At 41.6% G+C, this 25,267-nt stretch overlaps 1 protein-coding gene and 1 long non-coding RNA gene across 2 annotated transcripts in view; both read left to right on the top strand.

Moving 5' to 3' along the window:
* Nucleotides 1-25,267, top strand: part of LOC139551928 (uncharacterized) — a 225,725-nt gene that overhangs the window by 100,330 nt on the left and 100,128 nt on the right. The window lies entirely within an intron of this gene.
* On the top strand, nucleotides 16,615-21,284 carry LOC139551974 (neuropeptide FF receptor 2-like). The gene is made up of 2 exons (XM_071363298.1): nucleotides 16,615-16,650; nucleotides 19,834-21,284. The coding sequence occupies exons 1-2, from the start codon at nucleotides 16,615-16,617 to the stop codon at nucleotides 20,620-20,622; spliced, it is 825 nt and encodes a 274-aa protein (XP_071219399.1). The 3' UTR covers nucleotides 20,623-21,284.

Raw genomic sequence — 25,267 nt, 5'->3', positions numbered from 1 at the left:
GGGAGGAGCAGCTTCTGTGGAGGAACTTTGAATTTCTCTGAACTTCCGATTGGCTTAACGCTGGACCAGAGCTAGCTAACAAGCGTGTGTGTGCAGATCGGGACCAACGTTTAAAATTACCTTTTTGTAGTTAATAAATCCAATGTGAAACAATAGTATCTTTAACTAGCATTGAAAAAGTTAATCCATTCTTCTCTAATGAAAAATTAATATTCAGAGGGGGGAGGGGAGGTAGGCTACACAGATTTTCAGCTGGCAGGCAGACACTGGAAGAAGTTTCTGAGTGACAGGTGCTTTGTTGTTTTTGTGGAACATAAAATAAGGTTATTAACCGGTGCCCATACTTTAAAAAAGATTGATTCAGGAACAGTATAGATCACTTCATTCCCGGTTCTGTTTCTGTTCCTTGAAATTTTCCGTTTTTCAGTTCTGCTCTCTGAACCGGTTCCAACCCCTGGTTAGCACCCGGCTACCGCTGACATGTTGGTGGTACTGGGGTTGTTTTCCCTGAATGTTTGTGTTTACTCTAATGGTCATATTCTGACAGCTGATAGGTCTAATGGACCTAATCAGTCTAAGACTGTCAACCGTGGCTGCTTCTATACAGAACTTACTGTAAGTGGCACAGTCATGAGCTTAGAGTGCTTAGTGCTATCTACTTTGACCCAATGTCTATTACACAGTTTCCAATCAATCTACTTGTCTTTCCACGTATTCCGTCACTCAGTCCCTATTCATTTTTGTTCGAGCTTATGAAATTGCATGTTATCTACACTTTTAGAAAAAAGGGTTCCTAAAGGGTTCTTCGGCTATCCTCATAGGAAATCCTTTTTGGTTCCAGGTAGAACCCTTTTTGGTTCCAGGTAGAACTGTTTTGGGTTCTACATGGAATAAAAGGGGTTCTACTCAAACCAAAAAGGGTTATTCAAAGGGTTCTCCAATGGTGACAGCCGAAGAATCCTTTAAGGTTCTAGATAGACACTAGAGGTTCTAGACACTTTTTTCCAAGAGTGTACCTTTTTCTTAAGAAAAAGAGATTCAAGCTAAGGATCCACTACTGACTCATTATTTGTCCCAGATATCTTATTTTCTTGTATATTCTACATGTCACGTCTTTGTCTTATTTGACAGGCTGGCCTTTTGGAAGTTTAGTGTGTAAGCTGAGTGGGATGGTTCAAGGCATATCAGTGTCAGCTTCAGTCTTTACTCTGGTGGCAATAGCTGTGGACAGGTGAGGTTTCTTTCAACTGATGACATCATGAATTAAGCTGTGTGTGTGAAAAAAAAAGTGTGTGTGTGTTGAAAATGTTCAGTAAGGAACAATCCATTCTCTCCTCTCCCTATGACAGGTTCCGCTGCATCGTATACCCCTTCAAGCAGAAGCTGACCATCTCCACCGCCACGCTGATCATTGTCATCATCTGGGTCCTGGCTATCTCCATCATGTGTCCTTCAGGGGTCATGCTCCAGGTACTGTCTAATGCTGGTACATCTCAGGTTTTATTATTCAAATGACTTGAGAGGGACACATTGATCAAAATGTCAGGTTCAACATCAATGTTAAAGGCCATATTTCACTTTTACAAAAGCAAAACAATACAGTGCATATACAGTACCAGTACCAGTCAAAAGTTTGGACACATCTACTCATTCAAGGGTTTTCCTTTATTTTGACGATTTTTTACATTGTAGAAAAGTAGTGAAGACATCAAAAAACTCCTTCGAGACTGTTGGAAAAGCATTCCTCATGAAGGTGGTTCAGAGAATGCCAAGAATGTGCAAAGCTGTTTTCAAGGCAAAGGGTGGCAACTTTGAAGAATCTCCATTATAAAATATATTTTGATTTGTTTAACACTTTTTTGGTTACTACATGATTCCATATGTGTAATTTCATAGTTTTGATGTCTTCACTAATATTCTACAGTGTACAAAATAGTAAAAATAAAGAAAAACCCTTGAATGAGTAGGTGCGTCCAAACTTTTGACTGGTACTGTATGTATCAATCTGATATCACTGCATGAAAAGACACGTCTCTGGGTTGAAAATTCCAGCATACGTTTTCCGCAAACGGACAGTTCTTGGGAGTTTTTGACGTCGTGTCACACATACATGGCTTTGGCACACCCCACAGATATGATGGGAAACAGACAGGTTGGTGTTCAAGCCGTGTTTATAGGTCTGTTCACGTGGCATGATCATGTTGAGTACTCCAGTGAACTTACCCGATAACATACAGTGTCGCTGAAGTTTCCTGGCTGTACACATCACAAAATCAAAGTCAAGTCTATTTGTCATATGCACAGAATAGATTGGCTGGGTGGTAAACCGTGAAAGATAACTATATACAGGTCTTTTTTTACAGACTTGTTTAGATTTTTACTTTACCTTCTAACAGCATTGTAATGTTTTTATTACTTTAAATAATTCAGTAATGACAAAAAAAAAGGGATGGCAACCATCCCATTTTATCACCACAAAGAACTGCCTTCAGCAGAAAACTGCTAGCTAACAGAGCAGCAATTTACTTGCAAGCACAACTGTAGGAGTAAAGACCCCCAGAAATCGGGTGACTCCCCTTAGTGGCGAAAGTAAGAAGACGAGACGAATCAAAGGAAACAAACTAAAAACTGAATAGGTTGTCCCTTTCATCTGTGGCTTAATTGAACCAAAAATGTTGTACGACTCAAAATGGGTCAAAACTCGCCAAAAAACATCCAGCTAAGAAAAGGACCATATGCATTTCAGGCAAAATAACAACCCAATGTTTATCCCTTAGGAAAAAGAAGCTAGCAACAGCAAGATAGCAAAAGGTCCCGGGGAGGGTAGCCATTGCTGGTCAACAGCCCAGCGCTGTATTCAACATGTCTGACAGAAACACAATGACAGAAAGAGGGTTTAGATAATGAAAGTTGCCACATTGATTATTGCGATCCTAATGACTATAAAAACATCTATCATTTTTATAATAACAAGCACGTGGATAATTGCTCAACTCTATCGGAGCTGGTATGCCATGACCTCATGTTATTATAATTTTAAAATAATCTTCCAAAGACTAAAATGTCACCAGGGTCACCCCCAAGACTGACCTGGCAACACATAGCCTGAGTCCTGTGAGAATGGAGTACCGGAGCAAGGGGTGTAGGGTGTTCCTTCTCCCTGGGAGGAAGCAGTGAAGCTTGGGGTGTAGGGATATGGAGTACAATCATTTGTCATGTCTCCATAAAACACCTCTAAGATTCAGTATAAAGCGCATATTTTTTCCCTTCACTCACAAAATCAAATGCTCAAAGGAAATCTACACATACATGAAACCATGTTTTACCTTTGATACCCAGCTGAGCATGAACAATGTTGCACACGAAAGAGGTGTTTGGCCATGTCCTTAGCCCTCCCCTGGTGCTGGTGAAGATCTCCACCCAAATTTGGCACACATGTCAGCCAAGAAGGGCTCCCTGATGTTGTCATTGAGGCAAGCAAAGGTCCCCTCCTTGAGGGGAATGAGCCCCTTGTAGCAATGGGGATAAGGAGTTTGACATGAGAAATGGCATGCTTCAGAGTGGCTCTCAAAAAGTGAGGCAGTTGATGAGGGTCAGCCAATATAGGGAGTTAGACAGTTTACATTTAGCTGAAGCTCTTATCCAAAGCAACTTACAGTCACTGCATTCATCATAAGGTAGCTATTTGAGACAACCACATATCACAGTCATAGTACTGTAAGTGCATTTTGCTACAGTAAAGTAGCTATTAGCAGGGTCAGTGCTAGTAACAAAAGACAAGTGTGAGAGTTAGTGCTAGAAAAACAAGGGTGTTAGTAAGGGGGGAGGGGGGGCATTGATACTATGATACAACGGTAGTTTGTGTGGAGGTACACTACCGTTCAAAAGTTCTGGGTCAGTTAGAAATGTTTGTTTTTGAAAGAAAAGCAAATGTTTTGTTCATTAAAATAACATCAAATTGATCAGAAATACAGTGCAGACAATGTTAATGTTGTAAATTACTATTGTAGCTGGAAACGGCAGATTTTTTATGGAATATCTACATAGGCAAACAGAGGCCCATTATCAGCAACCATCACTCCTGTGTTCCAATGGCACGTTGTGTTAGCTAATCCAAGTTTATCATTTTAAATGCTAACTGATCGTTAGAAAACCCTTTTGCAATTATGTTAGCACAGCTGAAAACTGTTGTTCTGATTAAAGAAGCAATAAAACTGGCCTTCTTTAGACTAGTTCAGTATCTGGAGCATCAACATTTGTGGGTTCGATTACCGGCTCAAAATAGCCAGAAACAAATAACTTTCTTCTGAAACTCGTCAGTCTATTCTTGTTCTGAGAAATGAAGGCTATTCCATGCGAGAAATTGCCAAGAAACTGAAGAGCTTATACAACGCTGTGTACTACACCCTTCACAGAACAGAGCAAACTGACTCTAACCAGAATAGAAAGAGAAGTGGGAGGCCCAGTGCACAACTGAGCAAGAGGACAAGTACATTAGTGTCTGGATAAACTGGAGAAGCTCCGTTCGAGACTATCCTACCAATGGGACTATAAAAACTGTAATATCTTATGTTTCACCGAGTCGTGGCTGAATGACATGGATAATATACAGTTGGATGGGTTTTCAGAACAGCTACCTCCGGTAAGACGACGGGTGGTGGTCTATGTCTTTTTTTCAATATTAGCTGGTGAGCAAAATCTGATATCAAAGAAGTCTCAAGGTTTTGCTTGCCTGATGTAAAGTACCTCATGATAAGCTGTAGACCACACTATTTGCCAAGAGAGTTTTCATCTATATTTTTTGTAGCTATCTATTTACCACACAAACCGATGCTGGCAGCACTAAGACCGTGATTGACCGTAGTCCGTGATTGACTGATTTGAGTGAAGTTCAACGTTGTATCCAATTATCACAGGGTTTGGCCCGAAACTGTCGCTAACGAACTTGCATCATTGTATCAACTAGCTTATTCCGGGACGTCAAAGTTTCCTGCGCCAGTGAATTCGGGACAAAGCTGTATGACATTTTCACTGGATATACAGTGCCTTCAGAAAGTATTCATACCCCTGACTTTTCCCACATTGTTTTACATTACAACCTTATTAAAAAATGTACTAAAAACAAAAAAATGCTCAGCAATATACACAGAACACCCCATAATGACAAAGCGAAAACAGGTTTAGGACTTTTTTGAAAAGTATATATATACAGGCATAATCAATTGAATTTACCACAGTTGGACTCCAATCAAATTATAGAAACATCTCAAGGATGATCAATGTAAACAGGATGCACCTGAGCTCAATTTAGAATCTCATAACAAAGTATATATATCTACTTAAATCTACTGACATGGAACTGCCATGGTCTAGGTCATGCAATAAAACTGAAAAAAATACTATGTGCTCTCAAAAAGGAAAAAGCAGACATTGCGCTATTACAAGAAACGCACCTCTGTGATGCCGAACATGCTAACCTCCGCAGAGCCTGGGTGGAACTGGTGTATTTCTTATCAACGCCGGATTCCTGCCGTAATCCTTGAGCTACTACTTCTGATTCTCACAGCTAGCTTGCAGCTAGCTAGCTCACAGCTAGCTTGCACCCTCCGTGGCACCCAGTACCGAAGCTATCCCCTAACGCCACTGCCACGAAGCTAGCACCAGTTAGCAAACAAAATTCTACAATACCTCTTTCGCCATCTGGCTTGGATTCTCTGTCGACACGGCGCCCCGCCGCACCACCACGTCTGGTCTGCCGACGAATACTCCATCCGCTGTGCCCTCAACCGGCCTCCGTCTGAGCAGACCACCCCCGGGCTACTGCCGGCTTCCCTGTTCCATCCACTGCTCCCCCCTGAACACTATGATCACTTGGCTACATAGCTGATGCCTGCTGGACTGTCCATTAATCACGGTACTCCATTCTGTTTATTTGTGTTAATCTGTCGGCCCCAGCCGCGAACTCAGGCTCTGTGTGTAGTTAATCCGACCCTCTCTGCCTAGTCATCGCCATTTTACCTGCTGTTGTTGTGTTAGCTGACTAGCTGCTGTTGTGTCACCTGTTGTTTTAGCTATCTCTCCCAATCAAGACCTGCGATTACTTTATGCCTTACTATATGTCTCTCTCAAATATCAATATTCCTTGTATACTGTTGTTCGGGTTAGTTATCATTGTTTCAGTTTACAATGGAGCCCGTAGTTCCACTCCTAATACCTCTGATACCTCCTTTGTCCCACCTCCCACACATGCGGTGACCTCACCCATTATAACCAGCATGTCCAGAGATACAACCTCTCTTATCATCACCCAGTGCCTGGGCTTACCTCCGCTGTACCCGCACCCCACCATACCCCTGTCTGCACATTATGCCCTGAATATATTCTACCACGCCCATAAATCTGCTCCTTTTATTCCTTGTCCCCAACGCTCTAGGGGACCAGTTTTGATAGCCTTTAGCCGCACCCTCATCCTACTACTCCTCTGTTCCTCGGGTGATGTGGAGGTAAACCCAGGCCCTGCATGTCCCCAGGCACCCTCATTTGTTGACTTCTGTGATCGAAAAAGCCTTGGTTTCATGCATGTCAACATCAGAAGCCTCCTCCCTAAGATTGTTTTACTCACTGCTTTAGCACACTCTGCCAACCCTGATGTCCTTGCCGTGTCTGAATCCTGGCTTAGGAAGGCCACCAAAAATTCTGAGATTTCCATACCCAACTATAACACTTTCCGTCAAGATAGAACTGCCAAAGGGGGAGGAGTTGCAATCTACTGCAGAGATAGCCTGCAAAGTTCTGTCATACTTTCCAGGTCTATGCCCAAACAGTTCGAACTTCTAATTTTAAAAATTAATCTCTCCAGAAATAAGTCTCTCACTGTTGCCGCCTGCTACCGACCCCCCTCAGCTCCCAGCTGTGCCCTGGACACCATCTGTGAATTGATCGCCCCCCATCTAGCTTCAGAGTTTGTTCTGTTAGGTGACCTAAACTGAGATATGCTTAACACCCCGGCAGTCCTACAATCTAAGCTAGATGCCCTCAATCTCACACAAATCATCAAGGAACCCACCAGGTACAACCCTAAATCCGTAAACATGGGCACCCTAATAGACATTATCCTGACCAACTTGCCCTCCAAATACACCTCTGCTGTCTTCAATCAGGATCTCAGCGATCACTGCCTCATTGCCTGTATCCGCTACGGGTCCGCGGTCAAACGACCACCCCTCATCACTGTCAAACGCTCCCTAAAACACTTCTGCGAGCAGGCCTTTCTAATCGACCTGGCCCGGGTATCCTGGAAGGATATTGACCTCATCCCGTCAGTTGAGGATGCCTGGTCATTCTTTAAAAGTAACTTCCTCACCATCTTAGACAAGCATGCTCCGTTCAAAAAATGCAGAACTAAGAACAGATATAGCCCTTGGTTCACTCCAGACCTGACTGCCCTCGACCAGCACAAAAACATCCTGTGGCGAACTGCAATAGCATCGAATAGTCCCCGCGATATGCAACTGTTCAGGGAAGTCAGGAACCAATACACGCAGTCAGTCAGGAATGCAAAGGCCAGCTTTTTCAAGCAGAAATTTGCATCCTGTAGCTCTAACTCCAAAAAGTTCTGGGACACTGTAAAGTCCATGGAGAACAAGAGCACCTCCTCCCAGCTGCCCACTGCACTGAGGCTAGGTAACACGGTCACCACCGATAAATCCGTGATAATCGAAGACTTCAACAAGCATTTCTCAACGGCTGGCCATGCCTTCCTTCTGGCTACTCCAACCTCGGCCAACAGCTCCGCCCCCCCCGCTGCTACTTGCCCAAGCCTCCCCAGCTTCTCCTTTACCCAAATCCAGATAGCAGATGTTCTGAAAGAGCTGCAAAACCTGGACCCATACAAATCAGCTGGGCTTGACAATCTGGACCCTCTATTTCTGAAACTGTCCGCCGCCATTGTCGCACCCCCTATTACCAGCCTGTTCAACCTCTCCTTCGTATCATCTGAGATCCCCAAGGATTGGAAAGCTACCGCGGTCATCCCCCTCTTCAAAGGGGGAGACACCCTGGACCCAAACTGTTACAGACCTATATCCATCCTGCCCTGCCTATCTAAGGTCTTCGAAAGCCAAGTCAACAAACAGATCACTGACCATCTCGAATCCCACCGTACCTTCTCCGCTGTGCAATCCGGTTTCCGAGCCGGTCACGGGTGCACCTCAGCCACGCTCAAGGTACTAAACGATATCATAACCGCCATCGATAAAAGACAGTACTGTGCAGCCGTCTTCATCGACCTGGCCAAGGCTTTCGACTCTGTCAATCACCATATTCTTATCGGCAGACTCAGTAACCTCGGTTTTTCTAATGACTGCCTTGCCTGGTTCACCAACTACTTCGCAGACAGAGTTCAGTGTGTCAAATCGGAGGGCATGTTGTCCGGTCCTCTGGCAGTCTCTATGGGGGTACCACAGGGTTCAATTCTCGGGCCGACTCTTTTCTCTGTATATATCAATGATGTTGCTCTTGCTGCGGGCGATTCCCTGATCCACCTCTACGCAGACGACACCATTCTGTAAACTTCTGGCCCTTCCTTGGACACTGTGCTATCTAACCTCCAAACGAGCTTCAATGCCATATAACACTCCTTCCGTGGCCTCCAACTGCTAGTACCCTAGTAAATCTGACTATCCTACCGATCCTCGACTTTGGCGATGTCATCTACAAAATAGCTTCCAATACTCTACTCAACAAACTGGATGCAGTTTATCACAGTGCCATCCGTTTTGTTACTAAAGCACCTTATACCACCCACCACTGCGACCTGTATGCTAGTCGGCTGGCCCTCGCTGCATGTTCGTTGTCAGACCCACTGGCTCCAGGTCATCTACAAGGCTATGCTAGGTAAAGCTCCGCCTTATCTCAGTTCACTGGTCACGATGGCAACACCCACCCGTAGCACGCGCTCCAGCTGGTGTATCTCACTGATCATCCCTAAAGCCAAAACCTCATTTGGCCGCCTTTCCTTCCAGTTCTCTGCTGCCTGCGACTGGAACGAATTGCAAAAATCTCTGAAGTTGGAGACTTTTATCTCCCTCAACAACTTTAAACATCTGCTATCTGAGCAGCTAACCGATCGCTGCAGCTGTACATAGTCCATCGGTATATAGCCCACCCAATTTACCTACCTCATCCCCATACTGTTTTTATTTATTTACTTTTCTGCTCATTTGCACACCAGTATCTCTATTTGCACATGATCATCTGATGATTTATCACCCCAGTGTTAATCTGCTAAATTGTAATTATTCGCTCCTATGGCCTATTTATTGCCTACCTCCTCATGCCTTTTGCACACATTGTATATAGATTCTCTTTTTTTTCTTTTTTTTCTACTATGTTATTGACTTGTTTATTGTTTACTCCATGTGTAACTCTGTGTTGTTGTCTGTTCACACTGCTATGCTTTATCTTGGCCAGGTCGCAGTTGCAAATGAGAACTTGTTCTCAACTAGCCTACCTGGTTAAATAAAGGTGAAATAAATAAAAAAAATCTTTCAACTCTAACAGTAGAGGCACAGCCATACTTATCCATAAGCATGTTCCATTCATAATTGACAAAAACTTATGTGATCCAGAGGGGAGATTATTTCTGATAACTGGGTCACTGTATGGGCAAATAGTTACTATCATAAATATATATGCATCTAAAACATATACTCCTGCTTTCATGTCAAAAAAGATAACCCTGTTCAACGAGCATTGTGTTTCCTTTGGAGTGCTGGCTGGAGATTTTAATTGTACCCAACTCAACTCAGGACAAATCATCTCAAGTCCCCACCACAAACCCTAGATCGGCAAAGATGTTGAACTCTCTTACTAAAGACATGGGACTGATAGATATCTGGAGAGAGACAAATAGCTCATCTATACATACTACTCCAATGTCCATAACACCTACTCTCGTATAGATGCATTTTTATCCCAAAGAGTTTAATAAATTCAGCCACGTGTACAATCGGACCCATAGCGCTTTCAGATCATGCCTTTGTTCACCTCCGCTTTGACCTCTGCAAAAACATCCCGAGGTCAAAGAGCTGGAAATTCAACACCTCCATGTAATCAAACGAATCATTCCGTACATTAGTTACTACATGGATAGACAACTACAAACAAAACAACAAAGACTCCTGTTTCTCCGGCCACAATGTGGGACGCTGCCAAAGCCACACTAAGAGGTCAACTAACTGACCTCTTAGTGTGGCGGCAGGTAGCCTAGTGGTTAGAGCGTTGGGCCAGTAACCGAAAGGTTGCTGTAAAAATCTGTTGTTCTGTCCATGAACAAGGCAGTTAACCCACTGTTCCCCGGTACGCCGTCATTGTAAATAAGAATTTGTTCTTAAACTGACTTGCCTAGTTAAATAAAGGTAAAATAAGAAAATAATTGCATATGCTTCCTCTAAGAAAAAAGCAATGGAAGCACACAGGTTAGATCTTGAGAGGGAGCTGGAACGCTGCGAAAAAGTACATAAACAATCCCCAGACAGCACCTCCTGGAGTCACCACTTGTTATGGCTGCAGAGGGCGTATTGAAAAACTGGAAAATATGTGCCCATTTTCAAATGGCCTCTTACTAAATTTTTGCTCGTACAATATGCATATTATTATTAGTATTGGATAGAAAACACTGTCTAGTTTCTAAAACAGGTTTAATTATTTCTCTAAGTGAAACATAACTCTTTTTACAGCCCATTTTCTATCCAAAAGTGAAATTTCCAAGAAGCTATGTCTCTCTTCAAGATACTCTCTATAAAAGGCCTTGGCACTTAGGACTGTAGAAACACGTCACACGCCTTCCCCTGTGTGTCATGCGGAAGTGAGAGAAGAAAAGACTTGATTATCTCTGTCAGGGACTGAACACAACATCTTGGAGTCAGAAGTGCGCACTTAATTTTTTTTTCTGGGCGTGAAGTAGGAACTGGACTGCGCTCCTGGAAAACCCTCGTTATAGGTGAATATGACCTCCGGCTTCGATTTTTTTTGATACATGTCACAATATCTTCCTAAAGCATGTTTTTTCAATATACTTTAATTATATTATTGAAATTTATTCTGGACTTTAGACGTGATGCGACGCAAGAATTTTGTCAAGACGGAGAGGTTAGCACGGCATGGCCAGTGTGCATGCTAATTCAAGAGGGACATCGTTCGTTCTGGGTCCAAATGAAGACGGTTCTGAACAAAGGACCCTTTGGAGAACATTCTGATGGAAAATCAACAAAGATAAGGACCCAATTTGGGATGCTTTTTCATATATCTGTCGAACTGTGCTATCGCTAGCGTTTGACTAGAATCAATGCTGCTGTGTGTTAGCTATTGTAGTAAGCTAATATAACGATATATTGTGTTTTCGCTGTAAAACACTTCAGAAATCGGAAATATTGTCTGTATTCACAAGATCTTTCTCTTTCATTAGCTATCCACCGTATATTTGTCTGAAATGATTTATGATGAGTAATAAGGTAGTTGACGTTGGTGTCTATTTTCTCTGGCTACTCCCGTGCGATTTCTTACTGTAGCTATGATGGTAGCAGTAATGTAAAACTGATTTATAGCTAAAATATGCAATTTTTTGGAACAAAACATAGATTTATTGTGTAACATGTTATAGGACTGTCATCTGAGGTAGTTTTTTCTAGGTTATTTAGGTTGGTTCTAGGTTAGTTAGGTTGGCTTGTGCATGCTACTTGCATCCTACTTGTGCTGTGAAAAATGTCTGTCCTCTTTTTTATTTGGTGGTGAGCTAACATAAATATATGTGGTGTTTTCTCTGTAAAACATTTAAAAAATCGGACATGTTGGCTGGATTGACAAGATGTTTATCTTTCAAATGCTGTATTGGACTTGTTAATGTGTGAAAGTTAAATATTAAAAAAAAAATAGATTTTGAATTTCGCGCCCTGCACTTGAGCTGGATGTTGTCATAGGTGTACCGGCGTCGGGATGACGTCGGGCTGCAGCCATAACAGGTTAAAAAAGCAAAACTACTTGGGAGATATAAAAAAAAGTTTTCTTTACTAAACAGAAATACCATGAGTATAACAATAAGACTAGCAATAGGCCTAGCAGATTGCTTGCATACCAATTAAAAAACGATCAGTCATGGCCATCCGAATAGCAGATGAGGTCACATATTATCCAAATAAGATAAATTAAACTTTTCATGATGTTTACTGCAAATTATATACTTCTGAGAGAAAACATACGTATGCAGAACTCCATTCCTTCCTAGAGGGAATCTCGCTACCAAAACTATCAGAGACCGACCAAGAAGATGTCAATTCCCCCTTCCCTCCTGGGGAGGTCCTAGAGGCAATTATTTCCCAGAGTTTTTTTACCCCAGCTTAGCCCTATTTTCATGCCAATGCTGGATGATTTTTTTTGCAAAAGCTGAGCTCTCCCAGACTCTACGTGCTCAAAAAAGACAAGGACCCTCTATCCTGCTCGTCCTTCCGGCCCATAAGCTTGTTGGATTTCGACTACAAAATAATTACCAAATTGCACGCCAAAAGACTAAACTTCCCAAAATAATAAACTTGGACCAAACTGGATTTATTAGAGACAGGTACTCTTCTGACAACATTCACTGTCTTTTTGATATTATAGATCAAGTAAACGCACCAAAGACCCCTGTCCCGCTGGCTTCACTGGATGCTGAGAAGGCATTTGACAGGATGGAGCTGTGCACATTTTGGAGAGATGTGTGGCCACTTGGAGACACCAGTTACTCCAGCGTTTCAAAAACTCGTATTTTGCTCTACTACTAAACACAGCTGATTCTAATAATAAAAGCTTGATGATTAGGTTATTTGAATCAGCTGTGTAGTGCTAGGGCAAAAACAAAACGAGTTTGGGAAACGCTGGACTAAATGCTGGTGTCTCCAAGTGGAAACACATCTCTCCAAAATGTGCACAGTTCCAAAGCAATTTCAATGCGCTTTTATGACTCAAAGAAGAGTCTTCAACTATAAGGTCATTTTTTGAGCTCTCCTAGCGGGGAGAAACAAGAGCAAGCACACTTGTAGTTGTTTCATTTGGAACACAACCCTGCGTCCCCGCCATCACACAATCACTGTTGTTTATGTTCCATTATAAATCGCAATCAGGGTCAGGTGGGCATGATTTGAATGCTTGTTCAATTGCCAACATGACTAGCTAAGATGTAAAATACGATCTCGCTGTGTTAGGCTTCCACAGGGAAATTCAGAGAAGCTGAATGTTATTTTTGGTGCGCATAGAAAGGAGTCTTGAGCACATTCAGGTGCTTGTGCCCTGGCAAATTTCCTTCACAGTAAACAGACATAGGCTCATGCTGTTCAGAACAACCCAGGGTGTGACGCCATGTCATCTTGTAACTGTACATCAAACACAGTAATCATAATGTTGACACTGTATATGACATGAGTTTTATGATTTGGAAATGTGAACTGCACATTTGGACTCAAGGGTGTTTGGCTTGCTTGTACGACATCAAAGTGGCATTTGTTATAATCCTCAATGTCTGATCTTTAAAAATACACAGAGTCATCTTTATTTACAGCATTTCCCGCACTCGGACAACAAAACGTTTGCAAAATTTGCCCAATTGCCGGGAGGGATGTGGGCAACATCCTGTCGTGCACCCATACAGCAATGTGAAGTGCAGAGCCAGAGCTCGGACATCATGTATATAGCATGTTACTGTACAACCATATTTAGGCACTTATTAGTCCTCCTGATACAGGAGTTGGTATCAGTGTGTTAAATTGAACTTTGTTTGAGTTTGCAAACTCCCAGTGTCAATGGGTAAATATGGTTCTTTCTTACCTCTGATTGTGTAGGGCGCATGCCATGGCATAGACAGTTTTGGCCTCTCTAGTAGAGCAGGTACAATGGTAAGGATAGGAGGATGGGGGACAGTTCACACATGAAGAACGTGAACACAACAATCACCACTGACATTACTAACATACCTATGTTTACATATTTTTGCCTACCACAGTCCTTCATTCATCAAACAACAAGGCATGATTCAATCAGGCTGTTATGATCAAGTCCATAATAAGATAAAAACAGGGCAATTCCACGATAACGGGAATTAAGTTGAGACTTGAAATGTATGCCAAACAAAAACCATACATTTCAAAGTTGAACAAACTACACAACTCTTTGCACAAGGACTACTTTGAAAAATGTTCATGGAGGATTTCACAAAAACACATTTACTGGATGAACTGTGCAGATGCAAAGTTTGGTAACAGTATGAAAATCTCTAAAATGTCCACTTTTATGTGTCCACTTTTTCCAAAAACTCTGTTAACCTTTCACGAGCCTCTACCCCGGGTCCGGGATCACCCCCCACCCCCCCCACACACTGATTAGCATAGCTAGCATAGCTTCACAAGTAGATAGTAGCATCTAAATATCATTAAATCACAAGTCCAAGACACCAGATGAAAGATACAGATCTTGTGAATAAAGCCACCATTTCAGATTTTTAAAATGTTTTACAGGGAAGACACAATATGTAAATCTATTAGCTAAACACGTTAGCAAAATACACAATTTCTTTGTCCACCATTTTTTCTCTCCACCAGTAGCTATCACCAATTCGGCTAAACTAAGATATTGATAGCCAATAACCAATAAAAAACCTCATCAGATGACAGTCTGATAACATATTTATGGTATAGGATAGGTTTTGTTAGAAAAAAGTGCATATTTCAGGTAGAAATCACAGTTTACAATTGCACCGACCATCACAACTCGACTAGAATTACTATAGAGAGCAACGTGTATGACCAATTTACTCATCATAAAACATTTCATAAGAATAGACAAAGCATAGCAATGGAAAGACCCAGATCTTGTGATTCCAGACAATATTTCAGATTTTCTAAGCGTTTTACAGCGAAAACACAATAAATCGATAAGTTAGCATACCACATGTGCAAACGTTACCAGAGCATCGATTCAAGCCAAAGAGAGCTATAACGTAATCATCGCCAAAATATATTAATTTTTTCACTAACCTTCTCAGAATTCTTCCGATGACACTCCTGTAACATCATTTTACAACATACATATACAGTTTGTTCGAAAATGTGCATATTTAGCCATACAAAACCGTGGTTACACAATGAAAATAGTAGGAAATCAAGCCTCAAAATGTCGGACGTCATCTTTCAGAGTGATCTAGTTTAATCGAAAGCTAATCATATACTTGACTAAAAAATACAGGGTTGACAGGAATCGAAAGACAAATTAGTTCTTAATGCAATCGCTGATTTACATTTCTAAAATTATCCTTACTTTCTTATACAGCGTTCGCCAAGAGAAGCTATAACAAACAAAATGGCGTAATATGCGTTTAAAATATTTCGACAGAACAACGATTTATCATATTAAATATTTCTTACTATGAGGTGATTTTCCATCAGATTCTTGAGCAATGTATCCTTTCTTGGGTCTAATCTTCTTTTGGTCGATAGATGTCCTCTGTCCTTCGAAATGTCCACTAACGATCGAACGGGACCCCGAAACGTGCCCAAAGTTTCAGAGTGCACGACAAAGAAATTCCTCAAAATCGCACTAAACGGATATAAATTGCTATAAAACGGTTCAAATGAACTACATTATGATGTTTTTAACAACTATAACGACTAAAAACATGACCGGAGAAATATCACTGGCTAAACAACCATTTGGAAGGAGGCAGGTCTGATGTCCATCTTGCGCAAGACGCATGCAGGAAGAGAATGGTACTTCCACGTTTTCGTGTTTTATAGTGGCTCTGATTGCGCAATCGAATCCATTCAAAGCGTGATGACGTACTGACACCCAGAGGAAGACGTAGGCAGTGTCGGTTTCTCCATAGCATCTACAGGCACCTTAAAACCGACCCCAGATCAGGGGTCAAAATTTCTGAAATCTGACTCCCTGTCAGGAAAAGTGCTGTAGAAGTAGTTCTGTACCACTCAGAGACAAAATTCCAACGGCTATAGAAACTAGAAAGTGTTTTCTATCCAATAATAACAATAATATGCATATTGTACGATCAAGAATTGAGCACGAGGCAGTTTAATTTGGAGACCAAAAAATGCTAATGCGGAACAGCACCCCCTATAGTTGCAAGAAGTTAAATATCTGCTCTGAATTAAGATTCAAAGATATCGGCAGGAAGAATGGGGTGTCAGCTATGACATGACACCTTGACTTAGAAAAAAAAAAAATTTTAGTTATTGAATTACAGTAAGTGAAGTGGATTTACACCCGGTAACAGAATTACGTTAACGGAATTATATCATGGGTCCCTGATCTGTACTACACATAAATGCATAATTATGGATATTAATGTCATTCTCTTCATGGTGATGTATCCTAAATAGGTACACAAAGGTAGAAATATGCAATATCCTCCATTGCATATATTGGTATTATTCTACACACGGGCTATTATTCTAATGAGCTCTGACCCCAAACATTACCAAATTTGGTTGGTCCGGACTGTGAAAATATGTCAGTGCTTGCGTCCGTATCAGTTCGTATATAATTGAGTGGTTACATACAGTACATGTTGACAGAATGGCTGTGACAGAGAGACTGTTGTTGTACTCCCAGGTAAAGCCCTTGCTTCCAGTACCACTGAAGTTGTGATGTGCAGTTCGATTCATTTTTTTAACAACCCTTTTTACTGACTTGAGAGTCATGATTTGTTTTTCTGAGCGACTGGTTCATTTTAGTTGTTCGTTTGACCCACTGAATTCTGGGTCCGTGCTATCCGGGGTGCAATTAACCTTTTACTCCAGTGGGCTAAATCAGGGTCACACAGAGTGTTTATTGGTAGTCTTAAACAAATCTATTTTGAAACGAAAGCATACACCTCACACACATGGTTATGGCCTTAAAAAAAAAGAAGACACCTGTACAATGTTAGATATAGAGTTTGCATCCCAATATATACACTGAATATACAAAACATAAAAAATACCTGCTCTTTCCATGACAGACTGACCAGCTGAATCCAGGTGAAAGCTATGATCCCTTTTTGATGTCACTTGTTAAATCCACTTCAATCAGTCCACTTCAATCCACTTCAAATCCACTTCAATCCACTGCATTCGGAAAGTATTCTGAGCCCTTGACTTTATCCACATTTTGTTACATTACAGCCTTATTCTAAAATTGCTTAAAGCCCCCCCCCCCCCCCAAAAAAAAAAAACTGGCTTTCCTCTACAGAAATGTTTCCCAGTTGACTCTTCTGACAACATTCACTGTCTTTTTGATATTATAGATCAAGTAAACGCAACAAAGACCCCTGTCCCGCTGGCTTCACTGGATGCTGAGAAGGCATTTGACAGGATGGAGCTGTGCACATTTTGGAGAGATGTGTGGCCACTTGGAGACACCAGTTACTCCAGCGTTTCAAAAACTCGTATTTTGCTCTACTACTAAACACAGCTGATTCTAATAATAAAAGCTTGATGATTAGGTTATTTGAATCAGCTGTGTAGTGCTAGGGCAAAAAAAAAAACGAGTTTGGGAAACGCTGGACTAAATGCTGGTGTCTCCAAGTGGAAACACATCTCTCCAAAATGTGCACAGTTCCAAAGCAATTTCAATGCGCTTTTATGACTCAAAGAAGAGTCTTCAACTATAAGCTTTCCTCTACAGAAATGTTTCCCAGTTGAGTTGCCGCAGTCAGCTCCAGAGCCTTCACCTGGTGCAACGTCACAGGCAAAATTACAGGCTCTGTCATGCACATGAGGAAGGGCGTTGCTTACTAGCGCACATTCTTTTCTCTAGCAGCCCGGGGGGAATTGTTTGACCTTTTTTGGGAGTATTGCCATCTATTATATTTTATTGGCAAATATAAACCAAATTTAACTTGCAACATGGTCTTTAACATCTACTTTATCACCATCCCTGATCCGGGAGCATCCTCATCAGTAAAAAAGCTGACTAGCATAGCCTAGCATAGCGCCACAAGTAAATACTAGCATATAAATATCATGAAATCACAAGTCCAAGACACCAAATGAAAGATACACATCTTGTGAATCCAGCCATCATTTACGATTTTTAAAATGTTTTACAGCGAAAACACAATATGCTAACCACAATAGCAAAAGACTCAACCACATATTTTCACCATTTTTTTACCGCATAGATAGCTATCACAAAACCGACCAAATAGAGATATAATTAGTCACTAACCAAGAAACAACTTCATCAGATGACAGTCTTATAACATGTTATACAATAAATCTATGTTTTGTTCGAAAATGTGCATATTTGAGGTATAAATCATAGTTGTACATTGCAGCTACCATAAAAAATATCACCAAAGCAGCCAGAATAATTACAGAGTGTAAATTAAGTGTTTTACAGCGAAAACACAATATAGCATTATATTAGCTTACCACAATAGCCAAACACACAACCGCATTCATTCACCGCAAAGGTAGCGATCGCAAAAAAACAGCAAAATATATAAAATGATTCACTAACCTTGACAAACTTCATCAGATGACAGTCCTATAACATCATGTTACACAATACATATATGTTTTGTTCGAAAATGTGCATATTTAGCGGTACAAATCGTGGTTTTACAATGTGAATACGTAGCCAAAATGCACAAAATTCTCCGGAGATATTTTGGACAGTCACCTAATCTAATCAAATAACTCATCATAAACTTTACTAAAAAATACATGTTGTACAGCAAATGAAAGATACACTAGTTCTTAATGCAACCGCTGTGTTAGATTTTTTAAAATAACTTTAGTACGACATACAGCTTACGTTATAGCGAGACAGCGCCCGCAATAAGGGCGGAAAATAGGACTAAACATTTTCCACAGAAATACGAAATAACATCATAAATGGTTCCTACTTTTGCTGAGCTTCCATCAGAATCTTGTACAAGGAGTCCTTGGTCCAGAAGAATCGTTGTTTGGTTTTAGAATGTCCTCTTCTCCTGTCGAATTAGCAACCTTAGCTAGCCAAGTGGCGCGAACATGTCCATCTTCTCTCGACGCAAACAACGCAAAACTCCAAAACTCCCGATAAACGTTGAATAATCTGATAATACTCGTTTGAAAAAACATACTTTACGATGATATTATCACATGTATCAAATAAAATCAAAGCCGGAGATATTAGCCGTGTATACCGAAAGCTTTTCAGAAGGCAATCTGGGGTTCCTTCTCGCGCCTTCGAAGACAATGAAATTTCCAGACACGTCATTCCAAAAGCTCTTGTTCGACCTCAGATCAAGCTAGACACCCCATTCCACCTCTCACTGCCTGTTGACATCTAGTGGAAGGCGTATGAAGTGCATGTATATCCATAGATTTCAGGCAAATTAATAGGAAGCCCCTGGAACAGAGCCTCGATTTCAGATTTTTCACTTCCTGCCAGGAAGTTTGCTGCAAAATGAGTTCTGTTTTACTCACAGGTATAATTCAAACGGTTTTAGAAACTTGAGAGTGTTTTCTATCCAATAGTAATAATAATATGCATATTGTACGATCTAGAATTGAGTACGAGGCAGTTTAATTTGGGCACAATTTTTTCCAATGGGGAAACAGCGCCCCCATATTGACAATACGTTTTTTAAGGTGCTTGGGTAGGCATCCGAGCAATTCATTTGTTGTGTGACTGTCTGTCACTTTGTATGTATTATAGTGTTTTGTATGCTGCAAAATTACTGGCCAAATTGCCTCATTGAGGACATTCAAGTCAATTTAAATAAAAATGTAATTAATCTAGTTTAAAAAAAATCTAATCTTATCCAAGGTGACCAAGGAGCAGCGTGTCCTGATCCTACCGGGGGACGGCTACAACAACACACGCCCAATCTACTGGTGCCGTGAGAACTGGCCCAATCAGGAAATGAGGAAGATCTACACCACCGTCCTTTTTGCTAACATCTACCTAGCCCCACTGTCACTCATCGTCATCATGTACGTCCGCATCGGATTCACCCTCTTCAAGATGGCTGTGCCCGCCTCAGGCCCGGGAATCAGTAGTGGCAGCAGCGGTGGGACGAAGCCCGGCCTGGACAACCACCGTCAGACGGTGTCGAAGAAGAAGAAGAAGGTGATCAAGATGCTGCTGATGGTGGCGTTGCTTTTCATCCTGTCGTGGCTGCCGCTCTGGACGTTGATGATGCTGAGTGACTACGCCAGCCTGACAGCGAGCCAGCACCGTGTCATCAACATCTACGTGTACCCGCTGGCCCACTGGCTGGCCTTCTTCAACTCCTCCGTCAACCCCATCATCTACGGCTTCTTCAACGAGAACTTCCGCCGGGGGTTCGAGGCCGCGTTTAAGTTCCAGCTGTGCGTCGCCTACATGGAGCGCCAGACCTACTCGCGTCGTATCCAAGGCAACGCAGTGTTACCTGAGAACCTGCATCTGCCCACCAGGCCCGGCTCGGTCGGGTCAGGATTGGCTTTGGTGAACGGGAAGGGGCTGGGCCGGGAGGAAGTTGTCGGGCGGACGTCGGGCGAGAGGACGTCGGGGAGCAACGCGAAGGAGCATGATCTGATCATGGAGGATCTGGAGAAGGTATCCCAGATTTAAACATGTCATACATACTGTATGTGCCATTGGGACACGTAGAGGAAAGATTTAAACATGACATTTAGACCATGTGTACTGTAACACACATACGGTATTGTACATGCCATGGAGAGACATTCAGATAACCTGGAGATTGTATCCCATATTTAAAGATTACAGTTAAACATTTGTACTGTTGCATGAACTGTAATACACACACATACCTGTTATGTACCTATATTGTGCAATAGACATTCAGGACACAGAGAGGACACAGGCAGTGGGTGTTCCAAATGGCACCATGTTCCCTATACTACACTACTTTTTACCAGGGCCCATTTGGGACGCAGAAGCTGTGAAGGTATTCTATCAGAGAGTCAAACCAACCACATAGAGAGAAGCCCTTGAGGGTAAACTGGACTCTCTAGGAGAAATTTTAAATATGATTCTTTCCCCACAGCACAATATCTTGTTGTGTTGGTTTATTATGTGATTAGTTACCCATTCACATATTGGTATAGCATAAGCATGTACAATCGTAGTAACAAAATTACATCGAAATTAAGTATTTTCCAGATGTTGAAGTTACAGTAATTTTAGGTTCTGAAATCAGGCAAATTTTCTATTCTGAAGGAAAGTAGAAAATACGTATTTTCCAGATGTTGAAAGTACATATTTTTGGGCCATTGAGAGACACTGATTGTGGAGTACAGGGAAGATGATTACTACGGAATTGTTTTCTTGCTTCCCGGATTTTTACATTTACAATAATTAATTTGCCTTCTGCAAAATAAATGATTAATGCATAGTTATCAGGGGTTGGAATCGGTTCAGGGAACAGAGACGAAAACTGAAAAATAACGTCATTTTTCGAAGAACAGCAACAGAACCGGTTACGAAAGTGATCTATAGTGTTCTGAAACATAACCATTATTTAAAATAATTGGGAACTGGTTATTAACGTTATTTTACATTCCGAGCATTTTTTATTCAGTCCCACAAAAAAGGACATCAAAGCACCGCAAAGCACTCACTCTGTCAGTCAGAAACTTCTCCTTACATTGTCTGTCTGCCTGCCAGCTAGTTTTCTAGGGTAGTTAATGATACTCTAGTTATCACGTTTCACATTGGATTTATTATCACAAAAAGGTTAGATGTGTCTTGAATTCTGGTGTTGCTGCACACACATACTTGTTAGCTAGCTCTGGTCCAGGGCGTTGAGCTAGCCTCGCTGTTGAGCCAAGTCTCGGATGTTCACAGTTCCTCCATATTAACTCTTAAAACCTCCTCCATGTCCACCTGTCTCACTCGCTCTCTCGCTCTCTCCACACCCCGCAAAAATTGGAGTCGCATCTTTCGCCCTACACTTGTCTGTCCATTAAACAGGGCCAGCCTTAGGCATAAGTGTTCGCATAAGTCACATAAGCGAACACTTAGGGCCCCGTGAACTTGGTAAGTTAGTCTAACCAGACATCTAAACTTGTAGTCAAATTACCGACCGGTCACAGAGGGCACGTGCACAGGGGCTTTGATCTCCAGGGGGCCCCATTGATTTTATTAGTCACTCGGATACCCTATAATTACTTACAGTATGAGTGAAATAGTTTTACTTCCCAAAACATTTTAATGAAGTATGTTAAAAAGCAGCTTGTGTTGGAATGGTGTGAGCATACCTCAACATCAGAATGGTGTGGATGTATACAGGTCATTCATAATATTCAAGCGAGTAGACCACTGATTGGCCAGCTCATCCTAATCAGGAGTATGACATCATATAGCAAGCATTTAAAAAAGTTTTGAGGTGGCGTTTTTTAAGTGTTTTTCTCCAATTTATGCTTTGGTCACAAATATAGGACGAGTCATCAACATTTCCTGGGTATGTATTAACAGAATATGTTAACTTTTAAAAGTGAGACTTTCACTGGACAGTTACTTTAACATGGCATAAGTCATCGCAAAATGTGTAGAATGTCAGAAAATGTGCTTTAAATTTGCAAAAGTGTATCACCACCCGATTGCAAAATGAGTAGAATAGCAGTATATTAGTTATAACATTTCTAAATCTTCTCTCCACCCCATGTCAAAATTTGTAGAATTTCAGCAAACTTGCTTTAAACCGGCGACATTTTCTCTACACCATATGGAAAAATGTGTAGAATTGCAGGATATTAACTCCACAAAATATATACTCTCCACTCTCCACTGTCAAGATGGAGGCCCTTGGGGGGTGGGGTGGGGGTTAGATGTCACAAGTTAAAAAAGGAACATAAAGAGGACGATATAAACCGGTACGTTATTCTGGTTCAAACCGGTTCAGAACTTTATTATGCTAGTCGGGACAGTGGAAAGGTAGAAAAAAAATGTTGGTTCTGTTCAGAACGAAACGATTGGAAAATAACGTAGGTTCCAACCCCTGATAGATACACAATTCTTTATTATGTTATATTACATGCCAATCTGTATATGGGGAGAAGTCTGATTGGAAACTACAACATTAACTATAGAATACATTTTGATTTCAGCATCATCTTGTATTATACTGCACTTTGATAGGCTTATCTTACAGAAAAAAAGACACGATTTAACGTGTGGAAAATCACATGATGTTTATTTATACAGTAATTATTATTATGTTCTCACCTGGGATTTTAACTCACAACACATCTGCCACGCTGATCCTCGACACCGGGGCCCCTCAGGGGCCCGTGCTTAGTCCCCTCCTGTACTCGCTGTCCTCCCTGACTGCGTGGCCAAGCACCATCATTAAGTTTGCTGACGACACAACAGTTGTAAGCCTGATCACCAACAACAATGAGACAGCCTATAGGGAGGAGGTAGGGAGGCGAGACAGCCTATAGGGAGGCGACCTCTCCCTCAATGTGAACAAGTTAAGGAGATGATTGTGGGCAAAAGGAAAAGGTGGGCCGAACAGGCCCTCATTAACATCAACGGGGCTGAAGTGGAGCGGGTCGAGAGTTTCAAGTTCCTTGGTGTCCACATCACCAACGAACTGTCATGGTCCAATCACACCAAGACAGTTGTGAAGAGACCTTTTCCCCCTCAGGAGACTGAAAGATTTGGCATGGGTCCCCAGATCCTTAAAAAGTTATACAGCTGCACCATCGAGAGCATCCTGACCGGTTGCATCACCTCCTGGTATGGCAACTGCTCTGCATCTGACTGTAAGGCGCTACAGTGTGTACGACCCAGTACATCATTGGGGCCAAGCTTCCTGACATCCAGGACCTATATACTAAGTGGTGTCTAAGGAAGGCCCAAAAAATTGTCAAAGACTCCAGTCACTTAAGTCATAGACTGTTCTCTCTGCTACAGCATGGCAGGCGGTACCGGAATGCCAAGTCTAGGACCAAAAGGCTACTTAACAGCTTCTACCCCCAAGCCATAAGACTGCTGAACAATTAATAAAATGGCCACCCGGACTATTTACATTGACCCCCCCCCCCCCTACCCCCCAAGTGTTTTTACACTGCTGCTACTCGCTGTTTATTATCAATGCATAGTTACTTTACAAATGACCTTGACTAACCTGTACCCCCGCACATTGACTCGGTACCTACCCCCTGTATACAGCCCCATTATTGTTATGTCATTTTCTTGTGTTACTTTTTGATTTTATTACATTCTTTTACTTGAGTGTATTTAGTCAATACCATACATTTCAGTACTTTACTTATAATGGTTTGGGATGATTTGAGACCATCTGGGGTCATCATGTGAAGTCCTGGCGACTGATAACACAAACATCATGAGAAGATCTTACAAACATCCCAACGTGGTCCTCAACCTTAACGGAAAAACCACATGAATTTCACGTAATCACGTGTTTCATGTGATCCCATGTAATCTTATGTGAAGTTAATGGGCGCGTTCCTCTGCTCTGTCTGATGCATGCCAGATCTTACAATGCCTGGATAGGTATTTTATCAGCTAACCACATCATATGCTATGTGGTACCCAATGACACAGTCGATGACGTGGCACGAAACCATTGGTTGATGCATGCAACGTCTGAGCAAGGGAATGCAACCAATGTGACAACATGTAAAGCATAGTGATAACATTGAACTACATGTGACAAGATGTGAGAATGTGACAACATGTAAGCACATGTGGAAACGTGATCTCATGTGAAGTGTTCCAAAAACACATTTGCAAATGATTTCATATGTGAAATTTCACTTGCACATGATTTCACATGTGAAATGTCACGTGAATTTTTCCCAAAACATGTTTTCACATGTAAAACGGCAAATGTGAAGAGTTCCAAAAACACATGATTTCACATGTGAAAAAACCCCACAGATAATATGCTCTTACAACGTTTACAGAACAGACAATGTCAAAGGTGGTAATCACCTTGCATTGGCATGACCATCAAACACAAACACTGATACAACACTTCCACTGATGGTTGGCAAAAATACACGTATATGTGACTGCACCCCCAAATATGCTAATGAGCCCCACCAGTACATTTCCCCCCACCTATCAAAGCTAAGTGATGATTGTACCTTCATTTAAAAATGATGGGTCCCAAACTGTCCCATTATGACTACAAGGTACCGAATTGTTCATATGTGTACCCCGGGGAACAACACTGTACCCTAACCATGCCCTTATTTTTTGGGGTGTTAATGCATGTTCC

This window comes from Salvelinus alpinus, chromosome 24 (genome assembly GCF_045679555.1).
Source record: "Salvelinus alpinus chromosome 24, SLU_Salpinus.1, whole genome shotgun sequence".
NCBI classification, from domain to species: Eukaryota; Metazoa; Chordata; class Actinopteri; order Salmoniformes; family Salmonidae; genus Salvelinus; species Salvelinus alpinus.
The sequence above is the reverse complement of the archived record's forward strand: the minus strand, read 5'-3'. Positions and strand labels throughout refer to the sequence as shown.

Coding starts and splice junctions, on each gene's coding strand:
- LOC139551974 (XM_071363298.1), top strand. CDS start 16,615: ATGGCTGTGACAGAGAGACTGTTGTTGTACTCCCAG. Junction 16,651..19,833: donor GACTGTTGTTGTACTCCCAG/GTAAAGCCCTTG, acceptor ATCTTATCCAAG/GTGACCAAGGAGCAGCGTGT.